Source organism: Orycteropus afer, unplaced genomic scaffold, assembly GCF_000298275.1.
Source record: "Orycteropus afer afer isolate SDZICR_OR568_19922 unplaced genomic scaffold, OryAfe1.0 scaffold00061, whole genome shotgun sequence".
Taxonomy (NCBI): Eukaryota; Metazoa; Chordata; class Mammalia; order Tubulidentata; family Orycteropodidae; genus Orycteropus; species Orycteropus afer.
Window position 1 is genome coordinate 1,458,612 of NW_006921648.1, and position 24,278 is coordinate 1,482,889.

Below are 24,278 nucleotides of genomic sequence, written 5' to 3' on the forward strand. Positions count from 1 at the left end.
CCTTAGGCTCCTCCAGGCCCCCTGTGGCCCTGGTTGAGGCCTGGCCCAGCCACCCACCCTAGAACCTGCTCCTCGAAGCACTGCAGGGCCTGGGGGGAGCGAGGCCCCAGCCCAGCTGTGGAGCCAGTGGCAGTTCTGGCAAATGACAAGCAGCTCCTGGCCGTGGGGCCGTGGGCACCGGGTCTGAGAACCACCTGGTCCCTCACTGATGGCGTCTCACGGTGGCTCTCCCTACCCACCCCGTGCCCCAATAAACAGCCTAGAGATCCAGTCCTGCATTTCTCATTTTTATTGGACAGAAAAAGTTGCTCTTGCTGTACAGAGTTTAAAAAATCAAAATGCCTTTAAGAAACGTGAAGAAAAGTTGGGGGGAGGGGCCACAACCTCATAGGGGGTCGGAGGGACCAACTGATTTCAATTCTTGTCCCCTTTCCAGGACCCCCTTGCTTAAGGCCCAGGTCCCAGACCCCCACACCCCAGGAACTTGGGGATGAAGAGAGAGCAGAGCCTCCCAGCCCCTCTGATAAAGGCAGGGGGTCCTGTCTTCCCCTCCCAGGCCCCATTCTCAATCTCTCCCACCCCAAACCCCCCCAAACACAAGAATCAGGAAAAACTCACAGATTAACATTTCACAGGAACAAAGAAAAAAAAAAAAAAACAGAAAAAAACGGGAAGCCCCCCCCCACAAGACGCTGCCAAGGTTCAGGGGGCATATAGGACCCCTCCCACAGCTGTGTGTGGGGAGGGGGGCACTCCCTGCAGCTCTAGACTGTGGGGTGTAGAACTCCCCGAGATTCATGGAGACCTGTGACAGAAAAAACAAAGGAGTCAACCTGGAGACTACTGCCCACAGGGCAACTTTCTGCTCAGAATGGGCCTCACCCTTGGGGACACCCACCTGGAGGAACGGCGGCGCACGGGGCGGGGGCTGGGCGTCTCCCGCCTGTGCTTGTGGCTCGGGGAGCGGCTGTCCCCCCTCTGGCCTCTCCGGGAACCCCGCTCACTGCTGCTGCTGCAACACAACGTGTCAAAGATCAGATCACAGCTGACATGCAGTGGCTACACCAAGAGAACTTCTAACACTGGCATGGCCAGAGACGAGAACCCATCCACCAGCACCTACCTCTGCTGGTCCCGGGGGGAAGGCTGTGGCGAGGGGGGGCGGCGGCGCTCCGCAGGTGAGTAGCTGAGCGACCGCGAGTCCCGGAGAGAATCTATTGGCTTCCGGGGACTGCGGGACCTGGGAGCAGAGCAAGTACCAATAGCACCAAACCCACCAGCCAGCACAGTGCGCAGGACCGCCCTCCCCGGTCCTGGCCACCAAACCTCGCACCACTTGGGGCAGCCTCAGACCCACCTGTGTGCGCTCGCTCACCCAGCCGCCCGCACACCATCCACCGAGCGCCCGGCGGGCACGGGGTGCAGCGGGGGAGGCAGAGAGAAAGGCAGGCCCTGCTCTGGGAGGAGCTGGACCAGGTGGAGGGAGGGCAAGGGGGGCAGCAGTTCCCGCCCATGTGCAGGGAGCAACCCCTGCAGGCAGGCTGACCCTGGGTCTGGGGGACCCAGGGTAGGGGGCGGGGCGGTGGGAGCACCCCTACAGGGCCCGGCCATGGGTCTGGGGGACCCAGGGAGGGGAGCTGGGACGGGGCGGGACGGTCGTCTCGAAGGTGCTGTCGGGGCAGACGGAGTCTTGCAGACCGAGGAGTCCACCAGGCGGACAACGGGGTCCAGGCTGAGGAGCAGCACGTCCACAGGCACATGGGCCCAAGAGCATGGTGGCCCCCGGACCGTAGGGCATGGGGGGTGGGCAGAGGAGAGGCGGGGGATGGACTGGCAAGGCTGCCGCTGAGCCTCCGTGCCATCCCCGCGGAGACAGGGCTTTGTCCTGCGGGTCACAGGGCGGCCCGGGAGGGTGTGTGCAGTGCGTGGTGTGCAAGTTACAAAGCCCCCTCTGGCTACACGAGGGAGAGCGGCGTGGCGGGGTGGGGCAGAGAGACAGGGAGAGAGGGATGTGGACCGAGCAGGAGGAGATGGCGGTGGCCAGACCAGAGCCTCGGTGGCAGCAACGTGGAGATTCCAAAGCTAGAATCCCTGGGCCTGGTGGACTGGGAATGGGGAGGGAGGTCGGGCCGGCAGAGCACGTGGGGAGGAGAGCTAGACTCCTCCCACAGCCGGATGGCAGTGTCCCCGCGGACCCCCGGCCGGCGGCTGGCACCTCTGAGTGCTAACTCACCCCGTCCCCCGCTACTGGGCAAGGACCACTCACCTTCTCTCGCCAGGGGGTGCCTTCTTGGGGCTTGCAGGTTTGGGCAAGGCCTGAGGGCCAGGCTTAGCAGGGGAGGGGGAGGAGGAAGAGGAGGAAGAGGAAGAGGAGGAGGAGGAAGAAGAGGAAGAAGAGGAGGAGGAGGAGGAGGAGGAAGAGGAAGAGGAGGAGGAGGATGAAGAGCTGGAACTAGAGCTGCTGTCGCGCCTCTTCCTCTTGGCTGGGGTCGGCTCCTGCGGGCGGCCCTCTCGAACAATCTCCTTTGGGCCGGGGACAGGACTGGGGACCCTGTGGGAGGAGAGGGTTGTCACAAGGAGACAGACGGCCCCAACCCCAACCCTACCTTCCTTGGCCTGGAGGAACGGCAGTGGGGGAGGGGTGCCTGAGAGGCCCTGGGAGCCTGGCGCCGGGAGCCAGCAGTGCTCCGGAGCGAAGCCCGAGCGCCCGACCTCTGCTAACATGGCGACAGGCTGGGCCCGCAGCACAAGGAGCAAGGTTAAACCTCAAGAATGTCCCTGATGGAAGAGTAAGGCCCTGGACTCAGGTGTGGAAAGCTGGGGTCTCCTTCCTCGGGAGAGCCACAGCCTGGGGAGGCCCGAGTGCAGGCTGGCTGGGGGCGGGGCCGTCCTGCCTGGAGGCAGGGAGAGGGGCGGGATGACCTCTGAAGATCCTTCCAGCCCAGGGAGTTCCTCTTGAGTTCTAACTGCCATCCCTCCTGCTGTAAAATTAAGTCCATTTCCTCTAGTTCTGTCCTCTGTAGAGACGGAAAACTCATCATTATCCTCTAGAGAACGACCCTTCCGAGATGTCCACCTGTCCCCTCCCGCCCCCAGCCCGCCCCCAGCATTCTCTTCTGTCCCCAGCTTAAGGGCCAAGGTCCCCCGTACCTCCTCCTCAAGAGAGCCAGCAAACTGACAAGAGTGCCGCCCACCCCACTCCCAGCCCACCCACGCTGCCTCCCCCACCAGGTTTCCTTGAGTCCCGTCCCCTCACCTCTTCAGGGGCACCTCCGGCTGCGCGGGAAGGCTGGAGCCCTCCGAGTCACTCGAACTGGAGCCAGAAGAGGAAGACGAGGACGAGGAGGAGGAGGAGGAAGAGGAGGAGCTGGACGAGGATGAGGATGAGGACGAGCTCCTCCGCTCCTTGGTGGGCTGCAGGGCGGCCAGTGCCGGGGGCTGCTGCGCTCCAGCGCAGGCAAGCGGTTCCCCACCCTCAGGGTGGAACACCCCAGGGGCAGGGCCCAAGGCCACACCGTTGTGGTCACTGGCAGCAGACGCGGTCTTTGCCCCAGTCCCAGAGAGGGCCTGAGACCCCACTGCAGGGGTGGTCTGGGCGGGCAAAGAACGGGACTGGTCTGAAAAGGCAGGTGGCCCAGGGGACCTGGGCCGCTCCTGTGCCGGCATCAGGGCAGCCTGTGAGGAAGGCTGGCCCATTCTAGCAGCCGGAGAGGGAGCCCGCTCCGAGGGCATGCGGGACTGGCTCGGGGCCGACGGTGGGGTTCTGCAGCCGGGACCTCCTGGTGGTGTTCGCGACCTGGCTCGGTCGAGGAGTGGGGGCGAGACTCGACCGCTGGCTCGCTCATAGGCTGAGAGGGGCACCCGGGGGCTGGTAAGGTTGGCCCCAGACAGGGCTGGCGCCATCCTGGCACTGGTGAGGCTGGCTGGGGCCAGGGCCGCAGGGCTTCGGGAGCTGGCCATAGTCCCCGGTGCTGTGGCGTGAGTAGACCTGGGGCCCACCAGGTTTGCAGGTGCTGGAGCTTGGGGCGTCCTGGAGCTGGAGGGGTAGCTTGCAGCTGTTGGGGGCGTGCCTGAGCCTGCAAGGCTCAGGGCTGCCAGAGCAGCTGGGGTTCTGGCTCCTGCCAAATTCACCGCTGAGGCTGCAGGGGTACGTGGGTCAGTGAGGCTCACAGCTGAAGGGGCCCCCGCTGTTCTGGGGCTGGCCAGGCTCATGGCCGCAGCTGCAGCTGGTGTGCGCGAGTCGGCCAGGTTCACGGCTGTTGGGATGGCAGGTGTTCTGGCGCTGGCCAGGTTCATGGCCGCTGCCGAGGCTGCAGGGATCCTGCTGGCGAGGCTGGCAGCAGGGGCCGTTCTGAGACTCATGAGAGGTACTGGAGCAGGTACCTGGGACATCCTGGCAGCTAGGCCTGCAGCAGACATGGACGGAGGCGGTCGAGCGGTGCCCAGGCTGATAGCCGTCAGAGCAAGCGCAATTCTGGACTGGGCGTGGTTTTCTGGCACAGATGATGTTCTCGGGTGATCAGGCATTCGGGGACCTGGGCCGTCCATCAGGGAACCACCCCCTTGCTGCAGGACAGACATTGGTGTTCTGGAGCTGCCCAGGGGCTCGAGCATTCCAGGGGACCGGCAGCGGTCAAGAGGAGTCGGTGACATGCTGGGACGACTGAAGCAGCTCATTCTGGAGCTACCCAAGGCCATAGGAGGTGTCCGCGAACCAGAGTGATTTCTCGTTGCTGGAGGAGTAGCAGATCGCGAACGATCAGAACTGCTTCCGGACGCAGAACGCCTGCGGATGGCTGGAGGAGACCTTGTCAAGGACCTTTTCCCACGAGTTGCTCTCGGGGTACGAGACCTAGAGCGGCGGCGGATAACAAGTGGTGAGCGACTCCGTGAACGTTTGCGTGGCAGCAGCGGCGTTCGGGACCTGGATCTGCGGCGAATGGCTGGGGGTGTTCGGGACCTAGAGCGGCGGCGCGTCACTGGAGAGGTCCGGGAGCGGGACCGCCTTCGAGTTACTGGAGATGTGCGAGACCGAGATCTCCTCCGGGTGACTGGGGATGTTCTGGATCTTGATCTTCTGCGAGTGACTGGCGAGGTTCTGCTTCGGGAACGCCTTCGTGTCACTGGTGGGGTCCGGGACCTGGACCTCCTACGGGTCACAGGTGGAGTTCTGGAACGGGAGCGTCGACGTGCTGCTGGCGTCCTGGACCTTGACCGCCGGCGGGTCACTAGTGGTGTCCTGGACCTGGATCGCCTGCGACTCACCGGGGTCGCTCTTGATCGAGATCTTCGTCGAGTCACTGACGTCCTGGACCGTGACCGCCTCCGACTGACTGGCGAGGTACGAGACCGAGAGCGACGTCGGCTGACCAGAGGTGTTCTGGACCTGGATCGCCGGTGAGTGGCTGGAGACCTGGAGCGTTTCCACGGGGCCGGTGATGTACGAGAACGGGAACGCTTCCGACTGGCTAGGGGTGTTCGCGAGCGGCCTCTTCGGCGTCGGGAAGAGGTTCGGGAACTCTCCTGTCGGGCAGGTGACCTGGAGTGGTAGCCAGAGCCACCCCTCCGTCGACGAGGAACCCGAGACCTTGACCGGCTCCGCTGTCTCCTCCGAGAGGTAGACTGAGAAGACCCAGATCTGTCACGCCTCCGGGCTGTTCTGGTCTTCTCCCTCCTAGAGCGGGAACGGGACCGCTGGAGTCCACGAGGCTTTGGTGAAGGAGAGCGGCCTCTCCTGGATGCTGTCTTGGTGCGTGGGGAAGAAGCAGAACGCCGGCGGCGTGATGACCGTGACTTCTCAGCCGGCTCTGGGGAGGACACTGAGGGGCTTCTGCGGCGCCTTGGGGGAGTTCTGGAACGGGTCTCAGGTGAGGAGGAGGCAGAGCGGCTTCTCCGAGACAGTCTGGCCTTCCTAGTCAATTCCGGTGATGACCGGGAGCTGCGACGACGAGGTGGAGTGCGAGACTTGGTCTTGGGCTCTGGAGAGGACCTGCAGCTTCTTCGAGCAGCTCTGGATTTGGGAGGATGCTCTGGAGATGACTCAGAGCTGCTGCTTCCTTCAGGAGAGGGGCCTCTGCCTTTGCTTGAGGAGCCTGATCTGCTCCGTCGAGGAAGAGCCCGAAGGGCCGGAGCTTTAGGCTCAGGAGAAGAATCAGAACCACTCTGTGCCCTGGGTGCCACTCTTGGCTTCTCTTGAACTTCAGGGGATGAGCCAGACCTGCTACGCCGAGGAGAAGGCCGGGACTTGCCCTCAAGCTCTGGAGATGACCCAGAGCAGGCCCTCTGCCTAAGTGGAGTTCGGACCTTGGTTTTAGAATCCGGAGAAGAGTCTGAATCACTTTGTTCCCTAGGGGATGTACTGGGTTTCCCGTCAAGTTCTTGAGAAGACCCAGATCGACTTCTCTGTCCAAGTGGGGTCCTAGACATGGTCTTTTGTTCAACTGATGATTCTGACCCACTTCTTTCCCTCTGGGGGGTAAGACACTTGTTGGGGAGCTCAGGAGATGATGGAGAATGGCTCCTCGGCCTAGGAGTCTGAGGCAAAGCCTTTGGTTCTGGAGAAGAATCACATTCACTTCTGCCCCTGGATGGCGTTCTAGGTACATCTTTCACTCCAGGAGAGGAACCAGACAGGCTATGCCTGGAAGGTGTCCCAGACCCATCTCTAAGTCTGGGAGAAGACCCAGACCTACTTCTCCGCGATGGTGTCCTGGGCAATCCATCTTTCAGTTCAGGAGAAGACGCAGAACTGCTTCTTTCCCTAGAAGGTGTTCTCGGTATAGCATCAAGCACAGGTGAAGAGACACTCTGATTCGAAGACATTCCTGCTTTTTCCATTGCATCTGGGGATAACGCAGAACTGCTGCGACGGGAGGATCTTGTAGATTGTTCTCTCATGTCTAGAGATGGGTCTGTCTCCAGCTGATTAAGGAAAGGCCCATTCAAATCCTCTTTAGCCTCAGGAGACAATCCAATATTCATTTCTGAAACAACAGGGCCTGAGTTTCTAAATTCTAAAGGTGACCCAAAGCTGTTCTCCCTAGGAGGAGAGTTAGGCAGTTCTTTATGGTCCAAAGTGTAACGTGGCCCACTCCAAGCCGAGACTGCCGCAGGAACTTCTACTGTTCCCAAAGAAGCCCGCGACTGGCTCTGGTCAAGAGGTACAAACACAGCAGACTTTTCTTCTACTTCAGGAGATGATTCAAAGTTCCTTCCAGCCACCTCTTTAAGTTCTGGAGACAAGTGGGACAGGATCTGGTTTGAGAGCTCTTCAGATTTCTCCACTGCCTCCACTGATTCCTCTTCTTGGGTGGGCTGAGCCGATGCGCTGCTCCGGCTTTTTGCATCTGGAGATGGCCCAGAGCCACTTCTCTCCCCTGGAGGGGTTCTGAGAGCGTCTCTGAGAAGTGGTGAGGACTCGGGCCCGTCCTGCACGGGGGGGGGCGTAAGTCCATCTCTTGGTCTGGGAGATGATGCAGGCACAGACTCCTGAGAGAGTAGGCTCCCTTTCTCTTTTGATTCTGGAGGAGATTCCGATCTACTTTGCCTCAGAAGAGCTTTAATGTCTGTCCCAAGATGTGGGGAGGAGTCAGTCTGAGACCTCTGCTCAGGAGATCTGAGCCTAGGACTCGTGGACGGCCCACTTCTGTTTTGTCTTGGTGGCGATCTAGTGGCCAGATCAGTGACTGGAGATGAAGACCTAGACCGACCACCCTCAGGTGGTATCTGAAATTTGCTCTGCAAAGATGGCGACTCGGAGCGACCCTGTCTTGTTTCTGGAGTTGAAGTGTCAGATGTATGGTCTGGGGAGGTTTGAGATTGTCCTTTCTGTTGCAGGGATGAGAAACCTGAGCAGCTTTCTCCTGGTAGTGTGCTAGATTTTACTCCTGAACACACAGAGGAGGAGCCAGAGTTACTTTGTGCTGGTGAATCTTTAGCATTCTCTTGAGAATGTGGTGACTTCGATCCAGAAAGACACTGTGCTGGTGGAGTTTGGGGCTTTATTTTGGGGCACGGCGAAGTAGACCCTGAGTGACTTCGTCTTGGTGGTGTTCCAGGTTTCACTTTGGTATCTGGCGAGGACGACCTAGAATGGCTCTGCCTTGGCAACAGTCTCGATTCCACCTTGGAGCAGGGAGACTCTGATCTGCTCTGCCTTGGCAGTGTCCTAGAAATCACCCTACTGGGACTTGGAGAAGAAGAGCCAGAATGGCTTCGTCTTGGTGAAGTAATTGCCTTCACTTTGGATTGTGGAGAAAATGACCCAGATGGGCTATGTCTTGGAGATGTGCAAGACCTCCCCTCAGGGTCTGGTGATGATCCAGATCGGCTCCGCCTTCGTGGTGTTTCTGAGTGTTCTTTTGACTGAGGACTGCCTGTAGATCCTTGCCTTAGTGGTGTTCCAGATTTGACTTTAGGGGGAGGAGATGAGCTGGAACAACTTTGCCTTGGTGGGGTTTTAGATTTCTGTTTAGGCGGTGAAGAGCCTGAACGACTTCGTCTTGATGGCGTTCTAGATTTTGCTTTAGGTCGAGATGATCCCGAGCGACTACGTCTAGGTGGCGTCTGAGACTTCTGTTTAGGACACGGAGAGGACCCTGAAAGGCTTCGCCTCAGAGACAAGCGAGATTTTGCTTTGGATCTTGGTGAAGAAAGAGACCGGCTACGCCGCGAAGAAATGCGAGATTTTTTCACATCTGGGCTTGAGTTGGACCTGCTTCTTCTCTGAGATGTCCTGGACTTGTTCTTCCGCTCTGATGAGCCAGACCTGCCTCGTCTTTGTGGTGTTCTAGAGTGAGACCGACCCCGTCTAGCAGGACTTCTACTACGGGACCTCCCTCGTCTTGCTGGTGTCCTAGACCGAGATCTCCCTCGCCTGGCTGGGGACCTAGAACGTGACCTGCCACTCCGTCTGGCTGGGGTTCTAGAGCGTGACCTGCCACGTCTAACTGGGGTTCTGGACCGTGACCTGCCACCTCTCCTGGTCAGTGACCTACTACGAGACCTGCGCCGTACTGGCGATCGGGTCCTAGATCTCCGCCTAGCAGGTGTTCTAGAATGAGACCTGCCCCGCCGGGCTGGCGTTCTAGAACGGGACCTCCGTCTGGTAGATGTTCTGGATCGAGATCTCCGCCTGGCGGGTGTTCTGGACCGGGACCTACCCCTCCGGGCAGGTGTTCTAGAGCGAGACCGGCCCCTCGTGGCTGGAGATCGAGAGTGCGATCTACCTCGTCTTGCTGACCTAGACCTGCCTCTCCTCTGGGTGTTCCTGCTCCTGGACCAGCCTGGTCGTTGAGGAGACCTAGAGCGGCCACGTCGCTGGGGACTTCTAGATCGTCCCCACCTCTGCACAGACCGAGATCTACGCCACTGAGGGGACCGGGACCGAGAATGACCTCTCTTGGTAGGGCTCCGAGACCGGGATCGCCCCCTCTTTGTGACAACAGGGCTCCGGGACCTCCCCATCCTACGGGAAGGGGTAGGGGAATGTGATTTATCCCGCTTTGCTCGGCCATGGGAGCGACTCTTAGGTGTGGGAGAAGAAGAAATCTCTCGGCGGGACCCAGGAGCTGGTGCAGGTTTAGGGCTCTCAGGGGAAGAGCTGGCATGCCGAGCAACTTTGGTAGGCTGAGGGGACGGTGGACAGCTCTCTGAGGAAGAAGACTGAGAAGGCTTCTCAGGAGACTTAGGTGGTGAACGCCCCCGGGTTGGAGAGGTCTCAGATGGGGGGTTCACTGGTTCCTGACTTAAGGGGGTTGCTGCAAGGGGTAGTGGGGAGCTGCCATGTTGCTCAGCAAGGAGCGGAGTGGGAGCAGGTGGTTCTGGGCCTGTACTGCTCCTCTCCGGGGAGGGGCTAGGTCGAGATGCAGATTTCTAAGAGTGGAAAAGAAAGTAGGGATAGGGACATGTAAGAACCAAATCTTATCACTTCTAGCACCCCAACATCCAATGAAATTTTTCTTCTATGCAACCCAATGCCCCAACTGGTCCCTTTTTTCACCACAGACATGCCAGTCAAACAATAACAAGAAATCACACAGAAGAGAAAAGATGAAGATACAACTGTTACCCCAAAGATCTTACAATGTAGACAAAACGTAAACAGCTAATGCACATACGACAGACGTCGTTATAAAATGCTGTATACTAACAGGAAAGAAAAAATTATTATTTTTAAGACGACACATAAGCACAGTTTACCAAAGTGGGTGATATCTGACTTTACCCTTGTAGATAAAACAAATTAAAGAAACTACACCAACAAAAGCAATAGTTTGTTTTGTTTAAACGGTAACAAGATAGATCAGGAGAACTGGAGCACAGAAGAGGTAAGAAACCAAATCATAAAAGCTTTCGACGTAATTAAAAAACAATGGGAAGTAAAGCTTCTGAGGTGACCTAACCTGAAGTCTAAAAAGAAACTCTGCATAATAATAGAAAATGAATGCAAGAGGTAAAAATTTAGCAGAGAACTATCGTAAGTGAAGCAAGAACAATAAGGGCTTGTATTAGAGCAGAGTACTAAAGACCAGAATCTGACAAGCCCGTTCCAGAACTGTGTTTTCAGACTGCACAGGCAGCAGCCTAATGATGGAGCCACAATCAGCATGAGTTAAACTTTTGTTCTGCGTCTGCGAGTACACAATATAGTGAAGACCTGTTTACGTAATTAACCTCAATTGCGAAAATTCTGAAATTATTTGCAGTAGATGTGGATTTAAATAAACCGAGAAATGCAAAAACGAACGAGCAAACAAAAAGGCAACACAAATGAATTCACTCCTCAGGACCCCTCCCCCTCTGCTTCATACTCCCGTCCCGAGCCTATTCCTCTGCAAGGTGAAGAACACCCGGAACTCAGAACGTACCTCCTTTTTGTCTTTATCTCTGTCGTCATGTGGGCTGCTCGGCTGCTTTGTAGAGGGCTCTGGGCTGCTAGGCTGCCCTATGTTGGTAGCACCCGAGTCCCGGGAAGGTCCATCTCCCTCCCCTTGGCGCCCTGATTCAGGGGAAGGGCTTCGTCCAGTCACGCCAGTTGTACGAGTTTTAGCTGCAGCACTTCTAGACCTGAGGGAGGTAACGGAGGAGGGGCAGGGGAGGAGGAAATCAGCTCCAGGAAGACTAGGACACCCCCTCCCCAGCTCCCGTCCACTTCCACTGACTGCACAACCCTCTTCCAAAGCTGCCTTAAGTCACAAGACTCCAATCGTTCATACTGAAATTCCAGTCCAGTCCACTTTGGTCCTTCTCCTCTTCCCAATGCAATCCCAAAGAATATTCTCCCTTTACCCCTTTATTCTCCTCCCCCAAAACCTCCCCAGACCCTCCAACCAGCCCATTCCTTACCCGCCTCATTCACAACTCACCTCTGAGCCCACCTCCTTCAGGAAGCCTTCCCCGATTAAGGAAGCCAGGGTAAGGATTCCTTCCTCCCCCAGACACCACGAACAAACCACAACCCCCCCTATTCTGGCAGTCCATATACATCAGAACAAAACAAAAAATAACAAAATAAATAAAAAAATAAACAAAAAGAGAAGGGGAAATGTATATGTCTGTCCATCCTGTTGCTTTAGCCTGTCAGCTCCTAGAGGGCAGGGACCGTGTCTTCCGAATGGTCTGTGCAGCGCCTAGCACACCGTGGGCGCTCAGTAAATATTCAAGTGATTAACCCACCAAAATCCCTCTCCCGCCCTCCCTCCTGGACCCCCCCTTACCGACTGCGGGACGTATCGGAGGACGAAGCAGAGTCAGCAGACGTTGATCGGTGAGCCCGGCGGCTCTTCGGGGCTGGTGTTGTACTTCGAGACCTGCAATGAGACCCACTACAGCTTAGGGTGCTGTCATACTACGACTGGGTGACCCTCACCCATTCTTGAGCCCTCTACCAGGCAGGCCATAACTGAGTTTCCCCTCCCTGCCAGTGGAACTCATCAACCCGCCAAGTACACTGCTCTCAAATCCACGGGAATTCACTCACCGCTTCCGCTTCTTGTCCTTGGATTTACGCTTGCTCTTTGGCGTGGGGGACCTAGGAGATAAAACAAGATGTTAGGAAAAACAGAAGAACAAAATAAAAATGAAATGGAATTGGGGACAGCAAGGACTTGGGCTGGACACAGACCATTCCTAGAGCTTTAACTCTAAGAACAGGAAATGTCCCAGGAACCAAGTGAAGAAAGAGCAGGCCATCAAGCAATGCCCCCCCACATGCCACTGTGTCCACAAGGAGCCAAACAACCCTCACCTGTGCTTCCGCTTCTTGGACTCCGATTCTGACCTATTTTGGGAGAGGAGGGAGGAGAGAAGGAGAAACGTCAATCAAGGCCCAGGCCCAACTCATCAAGCCTTCCTCGTAGCTCCAAGCACGTCCCCCTCCCAGCCTCCTACCTGTGCTTCTTCTTTTTCGAGCTCTTCTTCCTCTCCCTTCGGGGAGAGCTGCTCTCTGACCTGCTAAAGACAGGTGCAGAACCAAGGTCATTGTGCATGTTTCCTGCAGCCTGGCCCAGTCGCTATACCCCCACCAACGCCCCTGTCCGAAGCCCAGGAAGGACCTCGCTACTCTCTGAGTAGACACCTCAAACCAATAAACCTCAAGATGGGAAAGGAAAAAAACCCAGATACACAGAATGCTGCCAGCTGGTTCATAATCAGCACAGCTGACAACTCGAATGCTCCCCAACTGCAACGCGCGCACGCACACACACTCTTTTGTGCTCACAAGACAGACCTAACCAGTAACATCCTCCCTCACTGGGCAGCTCAATGTCTCCATGTCTCCTGCTCTCAGGAAGCAAGACTTCCCAACTCCTCTGTGCACCACAGGAGCTGTCCCGACCACCAGTAACTGCCCAGTGGACCTACCGTCCTCTGTCTTTCTTCTTTTTCTTCTTCTTTTGCTTTGGGGTTGGTGAGCGAGAACTGCTAGACTCTCGGACAAGGCTGTGAAAGGACAAGGGCAAGCTGACATGAGTTCGAACATCAAACTAGACACATGACAACTTTAGAACAAACTGGTACAACATGTAGTACTGTGGGGAGAAACAGGCCACGGACACATCGAGCAGGGTGCTTAGAATCAGGAGAGCTGCTGACAGTGAGTAAACACCTGGCCCAGCCTGGCCTACCTGTAAGGCTTGGGGGGCTCTGGGGCTGGCTGTTTAGCCTCTCGAGCACGACGCTGAGGATCAAAAGAGCTGCCATCCACGTAGGAATCACTGATGCCAAAGGCAGCACGCAGCCGCTCATTCTTCTTCTCGTTCAATTCAGCCAACTGGTGAGTCTCCGTTACACTGGAGGGGAAGACAAAGGTCTAAAGGAGCTGGAGACACAGGGCAGAGCCACAAGGCAGATGCAGATTCAAAGTACAGCAAGAGCCAAATGGGTCTGGGAAATGGAATGACAGAGGCAGGGAGGAGGTCCCAGGGAAGAGAAGGGGACAGCAGAAGCAGCAGCAGAGGCCAGAGGGAATCAGAAAGGACACAACACTCACGCAGGCCTCTGCCCTGGGGCCTCCTCCTTGCCCCCAGGGTTCACATCCTTCTCCAGCAACATGAGTCGAAAGGTCGCCACTTTTTCCTGAATTTGCTGTTCCTCGTACCTAAAGAATAAACCCCTTCCGAATTAGGGCGAGACTGGACTGGCCCCATCCCCAAATCAGTACTTCTCACTCTCAACAGCGTCCTTCCCTCTCCACGCACACAGAGAATTCTTATTATCACCCAGAGGCCCTTCTCGTAAGTCCTTCTGCTCTTCCCCCAACAGCTTCCTTCCCTCTTGCTATACCCCCTAGAACAGTGGATTTTAAACATGCTACACCTCAGGGAGCTCTGGTAGCGTAGTGCCTAAGGCATCTGACTGCTAACCAAAAGGCTGGCGGTTCAAACCCACCAGCCACTCCCCAGAAGGAAGGCTGGGCATCTACTTCCACAGTGAAACCACCTCGGAAACCCAAGAAGGGCTCAGGGCTCGCTGAGTCAGGTCTGACTGGCCGGCAGTGTATGTGTGCGCGGAAGCACACCTCAGAGGCCACGAGAAGAAAGCTGGGCGGGCGGAGTTCCACGTGCTCCTCCCCAACTTCAACCAGAACAAGTCTTATCCACAGTGAGGGGCCTTACGTAAAGGGGCGCCACTGCTTAAGTTTGAAAACCACTGCTCTAAAGGGGTTCTGCCTGGACGTGCTCCTTTTCCAAAACTGCATTTCCCTGCCCAGCCCACAAGCTCCTCCAAGGGCCTTCCTCCAGGTACTGCCTCTGCTGCCTTCCAAGGCTTCGCCTCGTCCCTAAATCCATTTCCCTTCCTCTTCTCCAACACAGACAATGCCTGTCAGCTTGCCTAGCACTTCACCTGGTCTCTGCTTGCCTACCGCTCCCTCAAAGCACATTTTTGTTCCTTTAATGCCCCCTTTCCCCACTGGCCGCCAGCTCAATGATTGCAAGAGTCCCTCACGGTCCCATCGTGCCCCAATTTTCTCATCTCCCACTCCGAACTGTCCCTTAACTCCCTCCTTGTCTCTAGCCCGCTGGCCTCCTCCCCTCTGCAGCTCTTCACCAGGCTTCCTTCAAGCAGCCCTAAGCTCCCTACCCTCCGCCTAACTCCCTCCAGCTCGGCTCTCCCCCGGCCCTCCCTCACCCCTGCTCTTCCATCATCTCCTCCAGCTCGAGGCATCGCAGCTCGACGCGCCGCTTGCGCTCGTGGTCCAGGATGTCAGGATTAGGCCGCTTCACCAGGGCAGCCTCCAGGCGCCGCAGTTCCTCCTCTCCCTTGTAGTCAGGCCGCTCACCCCGGCGGCCCCGCACCAGGGACAGGTTGCGCTGGACGTAGCCGTTGGTGCCGCTGCCCCGGGGCGTCGGCAGCCCGATCCCGTTGTACATGGCCCCGTGCCCGGGGGGCACCACCGCTCCTGGGGGGGAGCGGGGAGACACGGGTCAGGCCCTGGCCCCAAACTAACCACTGAGCACCACCCAAGTCTGCTGGCCTTCACACTGCTCTCCCCACTAAGCCTCCCTTAGCTGCGCACTCCGCCGGCGTCCTCCCGGCTCCTCTCCTCGTCCTTCCCATGCTGCCTGCTCTCCCCGCCTCACCCCAGCACTCCTGCATGGCCTTCTGAGTCACTCCTGCTTACACCCAGCTTTCCTCCGTTTCCACAAGGCGAAATCTCTTCACTATCCCTATCGCCTCTCCTTTGGCTTCAATACACACAAGGGGCGTCTTTCTAAGCTCTGGGAACTGAGGCCCCCTAAAAAGGGCATGGCCAGCACCAGACACAGATCAGTGGCACCCAAGGGCCTGGAGTCCAAGTCCCAAGACTCTTCTGAGAAATGACCCAGGGCTTCCAGAGCACAGTGAATACGAAATAGACTCAAGAGGCCCTAAACATCCAAGCAGGTGGACTGACTGGTTAGGCTAAACCAAGTGTCTCACACAGCCCTACACTCAGACTTGAGGCCAGCGTGCACATCGAAAACCACTCCAAAAAGCCGGGATGAGTAATCCTTCACTTCCAGGTAAGGGACCGTTTCCTCGCTTCTAAACGTTTACAGCTCCCATCAACTGTCCTAACTGATAACTGAGTCCTTTCCCTTCCTCCCCATCAAGCCTTCCCACCTGAACTGCCGGTCTCCCCAGTTTCCACTAAATACTCCCGGTTCCCAATTCAAGCAGCCCCTCTGCCAGGTCTTCTCACCTTCTCACCACTCCTCGCCTTGCACTCACCAGCCCTCGCTCACTAGACCTCCCCCTTCGTCCCGGGTCAGCTGTCCTTGGCTGTCCCTAAGGAGCCCCCAATAACTGCTCTCTGGTTTCTCACTCACTAGTCCTGCCTCTCCTGCCCCCACTGTCCCCGAAGCTGAGGTGCTGTCCTCTCAACCTGCCACACCCCTCTAACTCTGAAGGCCCCATTTTCAGAGTTTAATTTCTTGGCTACACACACTCTGCCCCTGCCTCCTGCTATGTCAACACTCATTTCTCCCTCCCCGTCCTCTCCACATCGCCTTCCAGAGCACCAACGTGCAGGCAAGACCAGCCCAGAAGAACCGAGGAACCGCACAGGCCAAGCGGGTCGAAGGAGACAGAAAAAGGAGAAAAGGAAACTCGCGCCCTAAAACTACAAAATAAAAGAACAGCATACAAACAGCCGACAGAACGTGCTGAAAAAGCAAAAGGGAGAAAACTAACGTACGGGGAGTTGTTGAAGGGAAGGGTAATGCACCCAATTCCGGAACACTCCCCCTAAAATCTCTAAGGCTGGATCTCTACCCTAACCAAGCAGCAAAACCAAAAAAATAAATAAAAAAGAAAGGAACTCTGCCTCTGCCCGCGGAAAGGAGACAGGTGAAGTCAAACCAGACACAGCTGCAAACAAACGCACAAAAAGGGCAAACCAAAAAACAGGTTCCCTTACAACAAAATCAACCAGCTGCTCCTGCCCCTGCCAGCGCTGCTCTCACCGACTCAGTCCTCCCCACCCGGGGCGCGACCCCCGCCTTCAGAGAGGCTTCGGGCCGCAGTCCCGCACCGGAACCATTCACTCCGCCTCACCCACGACTCCCGCTCCAGGCCAGGGAAACTCGCAGCTGCGCACCGCAGGGATTAAGTCCCAACGAATCCGAGACCTTTCAGGGGCAAGAAGAACCACCCCAACCACGGCACCCAAGGCGGTGCAGAAAACACGGAGAGGGGTGGCCCAGGGGGAACAGCAGCCACACGCACACACGAGCCACCCAATACACCGGGGATTTAGACTGGGGCCACGGGCTCGGGGGGCGCAAAAAGCGTTGGCGCTGAAGGCACCCAAAGAAAACGCAAGCTGCCTAAGACGACAAAAGGGAATTTCTCGGTGGGAAACTAGGGTGCCAAGTAAGAGAGCAAACAGAGGTGCACGCTAAAATGCAACACGGAGAAAAGTGACGGCACCAAAAAGGGGAGTACTCCGGGAAACGTCACAGCTGAGGACCCCAAGTCCACACAATGAGAAAGAAAACCAAAGCAGTCTTTCAAACGGTTCGATCCACAAGACATCTTAGAGATGCGTGAGTGAAAACCGGGGCTCGGAAAACTCGGGAAGCAGAACGCCAGACGTCTTGAGGGCCCAGAGCGTTTTCCACTCAACGAAACGCCCCCCCCCCCAGGCCTCCCAGGATTGAACGGGACTTTGGAGGGTGGGATGGCGAAGCAGACAAACGTGGGGCACGTGGCCCACCCTCCCAATCTTGGCCGGACGCTCGGGCTCTCTGAAGGCCCCGCTCAGCACTTCCAAGCCGGCAGGGTCGAGCCAAACGGGGAGCTCGTCGAGGCCCGGGCCGCAGGCCCTCGCGCGCCCGCGGCGCCGCGGAGGTGGGGGAGGGGGCGGCGCGGCGCCCTGCGGTCTGGCCGAGGCGGAGCGAACGCGGGCGCCGAACCGCGGGCCCCGAGAGCGGTCGACGATGCTCACCGCCCGAGAAAGGCGCGGGGAAAAGGAGTCCGGGCCGGGAGACGAGCAGCCGCGCTCAGGTCCTCCGCTCTCCACCCATAACCGCAAAAAACGCCGACCGGGCCTCCCCGGCCGCACGCGCGCGGGGCAGCGAGGAGCCGCGGAGCGCGCGCTCCCCAGACGACCAGGGCGCGCGAGTTAGAGATCGCTCGGCGGCGCGCGCCGTTGCCACGGGGAAGGGGTGGGGAGTCGAAGCCCGTGAGCGTTCGGAGCTGCGGGGAAGGGGGAGGGGAGGCAGGCAGGCGAGGGCATCCGCGCGAGCTACTGGAAGCGGCGAGCGCGCGTGCGTGCGTCGGCCGGGGCCGTTCTCCGCGCGCTTTGGCCTTGCGCCGCGGCCGCCCCTCCCCCACCCGGCTCGCGCGCTCCCTCGCCCTCTCACCCGCCGCCTCCGCCGCCGCCGCCGCCCGCCTTCTCCGAGGGGGAGCGGTTCCTCCGCTGCCACTGCTCGGGCTCCCGAGTCCCTCGGGGCCTGGAGCCGACGCCGCCGACGCCTTGCCTCGCTGGTCTGCCCGCCTCGGCCGATGCCGACGCCTCCTCGCTTCCTCAGGGGCCGCAGCGGGCTCCGACTGCGCCACTCGCACCCCGCCTGGGCCGCGCTGCACGTCAGCACGACACGCTCAGCGCGTCACCACGCAGCCGCGCGCGTCGCAAGGCCTGTCGGGAACCGTAGTACGCCCCGTGGCCTTGTGCGCAGGCGCTCAAATGCCATCGGGAAGTGTAGTTTCTTAAGGCCCCAGGGAGGATCAGTCTTGAGGCCGAAGAACTGCGAGTCCCGTCGGCCAATGCGAAGAAGGTCCTCGTGCGTGCTGAACGGGCAATGTATTCCGGAGGCCTTCCGTGGGGTAGGGGGTGGGGACACAGGGCCTAGCGCCACATCGGCCGGCCTCCTTCGGCCCAGAGCATTCAGGGAGTTGTAGTTCCAACGGGCCGCAGAACCCGTATGTGGCTTCGGCCAGGGCCACGGCGCCATTTTGTCTCCCCAGAGTGTGGCGTGATGGCTCGAGCTTAACGGCGCCAACGTTCCCCTGTAACTACCGGAGTGGCCGCGCAGCCCGCAACATTTCGCAACTTTGCGAAGCTGCCACAGACCCCAGCCTACAGGAGCCCCTGGGGAACGGTTTTGTTACTTCCGGCTGGGGGGACCAGGCCGGCATGCAGTTTTCTCCCACCAAACCAGGGACGTGTGAAGTGTGAATGTGTACACACACAAAGTGAGAGGGGGAAAAAACATAAGCATCCTTAAATGTCCACCTTTCGGCAGAACGTCTCTCGATCATGTGCTTAAGTGCATTTTTCTGCCTCGGAAGCAGCCGGGCACCCTCAGCAGCGTTGCAACCACCGGAGCTTGTCATAAGCGAGGTTTAAACCTGACTTCGCCCCTTGGTAGCCCACCTGGGACACCATCTGTAGCCGACCTGGGTATGCCGCGCGTCCTTCCATCTTTAACAGGATCTAGACCAGGAAACCCAAACCCGGTGCTGGGCCTTTTCTTCCACACCACCACCGAGTGGGTTCCAACCACCAACCTTTTGGTTAGCAGGGGATGGCAAGCCGTTGGCGCCACCACAACCAAGCTCACTGCCACCAGTAGACGCTGACTCGCAGGGACCCTAGAGGACGGAGTGGAAGCGCCCCACAGGCTTCCAAGTCTTGTCAGTCTTTACAGAGGCACATGCCTCATCTTGCTCACACACAGAGGGCTCATGGGTGCCACCCACCCACCGACCTTTAGTTCATAGCCGAATGCTTTAACCTCCACCCACCAGAGCTTTTTAACCTTGCATATGCAAAAAAATAAAAAATAAAAACCTACCATGGAGTAGATTCCAACTCATAGCGACCCCATTGGGTTTTCAACGCTGTAAATCTGTGAGGAAGTAGATTGCCTCATCATCTCCCATGGATCAGTTCATGGATTTGAACCACTGACCGTCTGGTTAGCAGTCAAATGACTAACCCACTATGCCACTAGAGCTCCAACCTAGCATGGAGTAGCAGCTTAATGAACTGGTCCATTTCAGTTTTGGGACTGATATTTGATATTATTAAGATTTCCCTCTTTTTTTTTTTTTTTTTAACTTGTCCGCAGAAAGATACACTCATCTCTGGTGCTGGAACAAGGACAGCCGCCATTTTGTGTAGGAGCTGTAACTTCAGCTTAGTGTCCGGGGAACTGCTCTAATCTCGTCTCCCTGGTTTCCTGCCCTTTGGATTCCATCTGTGAGCTTGCCAATCGGTTACTACAGCCGGGTGCCTCTGTCTTTCTGAGTTTGAGCTGGTACTTCTGAGGGTGGGGATGGATTTTTTGTTAACCTCTCAGTCTCTTCCCTATAGCTGACTTCCCAATTATATTCTTTGCTATTCTTAATGACTATTTAGTGCTCGCTTCTATCTGCGAATGAGCTCATTTAATGCTGCAAACAATGTCATGGGGTATGTGTTATTCTCCTTCTCTTAGGAGAAAACAGTGAATTCCACAGCACAATTATCAAAAGCAGGAAGGACCTAGAAGCAGTATTAAGATGTAATCTGTAGACTTCGTTGACACGTTGTCCACCTTTCCAGTTCCTCTGTAGCAAAAGTTACCCTGGGCTCCTGTGAGCGTTGCATTCAGTTGTCATGGCTCCCAGTCACCACCCGCACCAGTTGCCTTGGTTCCGACTCCCGCTCACAGTGACGCCAGCCGTTCAGAGTAGGACAGTGCTCCACAGAGTTCTCAGTGGCCGATTTTGTGGAAGTGGACCCCCAGGCCTTTCCTTTCTCACTCTGAGTGGACTCAAAACTTGAGGGTTGTGGTGAGCAGCTCAGTGCATTAACTTCCCACCACTCAAGGGCCCCTATGTCTCCCTCAAAAACCAGAAAAACAAACTCACTGCCATCAAGTCAGTTCTGACTCATAGCGACCCCCGTTGGGTTTTGGAGGCAGTAAATCTATATAGAAATAGATCTCCCTGTCTTCATTCCACGGAGCGGCTGGTGGGTTTGAACTGCCAACCGTCTGGCTGGCAGTCCAATGCCTTAGGCACCGCACCCCCACAGCTCCTGTATGTCTCCCTAGGCCCCTTGAAATCTGGACCAGTACCTGGTTGTTCTTTGTAATTGGAGACATGGACGTTTTTGTTTTGTAGAATGTCCCTCATTTGGGGTTGGTCGAATATTTCCTCACGATTAGATTCAGGCTGTCCACTTTTGACAGGAAGACCACAGATGGGATCTTCTCAGAGCATCCTAGCAAGTGTCACATTCCACCCACTAGTTCCACAATGGTCAAGGCTAACTTTGATCATTTGCTTTTAAACCAAAAAACCCATTGCTGCTGAGTCAATGTCAACTCATAGTAACCCTGTGTGACACAGTAGGACTGCCCACATAGGGTTTCCAAGGCTGTCATCTTTACAGAAGCCAACTGCCACACCTTTCTTCCGCAGAGCAGCTGGTGGATTCCAATGCCAACCCTTCAGTTAGCAGGCGAACACTAAACCATTGGGCCACCATGGCACCTTCATTTGCTTTAGAAGGGGTTGATCAAAACTGTAAAACTAAACAATAAAAACCCATTGCCATCAAATTGATTCCGACTGATAGCGAACCCCATTGAGTTTCCAAGGCTGTAAATCTTTACAGAAGGAGATTGTCTCATCTTCCTTCCATTAGAATAAATACATAAAATAAAAATCTCTGAAAAAAGAAAACACCCCAACTATATGAGACCAAAAGGTCAACTATGACTGTACAGCAAAGATAAGGTAAGGGGACAGGAAACCAGAGCTCGGGGGACAGTACAACCAGAAAGAAATGAGAGAGGATGGAGACTCGTAGGGAAAATGTAACCATCACTGAACAATTTCTGTAGAAATTTCCAGATGGGAATCCAGTGTTCTGTATAAGCTTTCACTGAAAACACAATATTATCTTTTTTTGTTGTAATGTTTATTGTGATTTGGGTGAAACTTTACAGAGCAAATTCATTCTCCCTACAGCAGCTCATACACATTTTTGTCTCGTGACCATTGACTGCAATTCCCCACAATGCAGCAACTCTCTTCTCACTTCCAGTAATTACCCCTTCCCTGTGTCCTTCCCTCCCATGGGCTCCGACCCCCTGAGCTATCTCCCTGTGCAAACACTGCCCTTCTGTTTTCCCACAATTGATCGCTCCAGGTTGTGTGTCTACCTGATGTAAATATTCACCCCAGATGCCTGTCTATTGTGTGGCTGGAAGCCACAGGAGTGAGTTCAGTTCCAGACCTGAAGGTAACTAGGGGCCGTGGTCTCAGGGGTCTCACCAGGCTCTATCAGACCTGGGCTTTTTTTTTTTTTTTTTTTAGTGATTGTGAGTTTTGTTCCACGTTGTTCTCCCACTCTATCCAGGATCTCCTGCTCTGATCTGTTTCTGAGTGGTTGACAGTGGTAGGTGGGCACCATCTAGTTCTTCTGGTCTCATGGTCATATAGGCTGAAGGTCCCATGGTCTACTGGTCGCTTGGACTAACTGTGAAAGCACAATACTATCTTTTGAAAAAGAGCCTAGTTATGGATAGAATTGTGTCCCCAGAAATGTTGTAAATCCCAACCCATATACCTGTGGTTAAGAGCTCTGGTGGTGTAGTGCCTAAGGTATCTGACTGTTAACTGGAAAGTTAGCGGTTCAAACCCACCAGCCGCTCCGTGGAAGGAAGACTGGGCAGTCTACTTCCATAAAGATTTACTGCCTTGGTACCTATTGCTATCAGTCAGATCTAACTCATAGATAGCGAAACTTTCCTTCCAAGGAGTGGCTGGTGGGTTTGAACCACCAGCCTTCTGGTTAGCAGTCAGATGCCTTAGGTACTATGCCACCAGAGCTCCCATGGTTAGAATCCCATTTGGGAACAAGGTTGTCTATGACCTTAACGAGGCAGTATTCCTGTCAGATGTGACTTGAGAGATAAACCGAGTGGATCAGGCACCCAGACGCAAGCAGAGATGGGGGGAGGGAGAAGCCATGCCACGTGAAGACGGTGAGAACCAAGAAACCGAAGCTGTGAAGAGAAAAGACTGTCCCCAGAGCCGACAGGAAGAGAGCCTGCCCCTCCAGCTGGCACCCCGAATTTGGACTTCTAGCCAACTGAACCGCAAGAAAACCAACGTCTGTTTGTGAAAGCACCCCCTTGTGATACTCCTATTATAACAGGACAAGATGGTTAACTAAGGCAGTAACGGAGGACGCATTTAGAAAGCGAGGTCTGGGCGTGAGGTCTGCTGATCACTGTGGGTGCCATTGGGACCCTCTTGGAGGACAGATCTGAGAAGCTGTTGTTCTTAGGTGCCATCGAGTCAGCTCCGACTCATAGCGACCCTGTGGACGACAGAAGGAAACACGGCCCTGCCTGTGCCAGCCCCATGGTCCTTGCTATACCGGAGCCCAGCGTTGCAGCCACTGTGTCAATCCACTCGTCCAGGGCCTTCCCCTTTCTCTTTGACCCTCCACTTTACCAACCATGACAGCCTTGGGAATGGCCCCTTCTGCTACTCTCACTCCCAGGAGCGTTCTGGCCGCAGTTCTTCGGGGACGGACTTGCTAGTCCTGCTGGCAGGCCCTGTGCTCTGAGTATTCTTCACCGGATAGATAGCTGGACAGAGGGTTTTCTCGGAAGCAACCATTTTGGAATCAGAGCCACCAGCGTGGTGCTGCTGCTGAGGGGGTAGGAATCACTGGGGACCTCCCCTCCGCAGGAGTCAGCATCACTCACCTGTCCCGTTCACCTGGGAGCTTCTCAAGGACAAGGCCATGTCTTCGTCTTGGTGAGGGCCTAGGGAAGGGCCTAGCACTCCAAGGAGCTAAACAGGAAGGGCATGTCTGAGTGTCCTCACCAGATGCGTGCCTCCCCGGGAAATGAAGAGCTAATCTGGCTGCGGTGGGGACTCAGCTCTCAGCTGCAGGCCCCGCTGTGCCCCTAGCAAGCAAGCGGGGAGGGCAAGCCTCCACTCAGCCCCTCTCTCCAGCTTCTCTGCGCGCGCTCTCCCTGCCACAGCAAGTCCCAGGGCAGTTCCCACCTGACAGCGTGCGCGGGGGCCATCCCTGGACCAGAGCTGCCTGTGGTGGTCCTGCACTGACGCCCGCCCACCGGGGCTGGACGCGGGTTGAACCTTGGGAGTAACAACAGGCCCCAGAAACATCCTGATGGGCAGTTTTTGTTGTTTGTTTGTTATCTTCTTCCAATTTGTATTGTGATCTGCGTGAAAGTTTATGGAGCAATTTGGTTTTCCATTCAACAATTCATGCACATTTTGTTTGGTGACATTCATTGGAAGTGTGACAGACTCTTCCCATTTCCTCCTGGGGTTCCCCACTCACTTCCTCCTTCTTTCCCATCCCTTCCACCTGTTGGGCTTTAACCCCTGGGCAAACGCTGGCCTTTTGATCCCTTCTGGTTGATTTCTGGTTGATTGCTCTAAGGAGCGGCACCTCCCTCCCTGCTGTTATTGCATCTGATAGGCCTGTCCATGGCTTGGCTGTAAATTGAGCCACAGGGTGAGTGCCGCTCTGTGGGGTACACACCATGCGTACCTACAGATGGCAAAGGTCCTTATCAGGCTGCCTCCTGATCATTGTATTGCTGGCATGCTGGGCTGTAAGCCAGACCTTGAAACAGAGACATTTACATGGACACCAGGGCTGGAGCTCTACATCAGAGAACGCAGGCATGTGGGAGTAAAATCCAAGGTCACCTGAGCCTGGCAGTGTGCCCCTTTTGTATACTTCAGTACACAGTAGTTTGTAAACTACCTGTAGCTTTAAGATGGTGTAGCTCTCCCTCCCCCTCCCT

General features: G+C 56.2%; 1 protein-coding gene across 1 annotated transcript; it reads right to left on the reverse strand.

Annotated features, from left to right (window-relative positions):
- Nucleotides 1–2: 2 nt before the first annotated feature.
- On the reverse strand, nucleotides 3–14,873 carry SRRM2 (serine/arginine repetitive matrix 2). The gene is made up of 14 exons (XM_042780789.1): nucleotides 14,632–14,873; nucleotides 13,493–13,600; nucleotides 13,128–13,292; nucleotides 12,865–12,942; nucleotides 12,391–12,453; nucleotides 12,248–12,280; nucleotides 11,981–12,031; nucleotides 11,718–11,810; nucleotides 10,869–11,067; nucleotides 3,257–9,873; nucleotides 2,267–2,551; nucleotides 1,124–1,240; nucleotides 883–1,012; nucleotides 3–89 (listed from the first exon to the last, which is right to left on the reverse strand). Exons 1-14 carry the CDS (start codon nucleotides 14,871–14,873, stop codon nucleotides 3–5), a joined length of 8,268 nt encoding a protein of 2,755 aa, XP_042636723.1.
- Nucleotides 14,874–24,278: the final 9,405 nt, after the last annotated feature.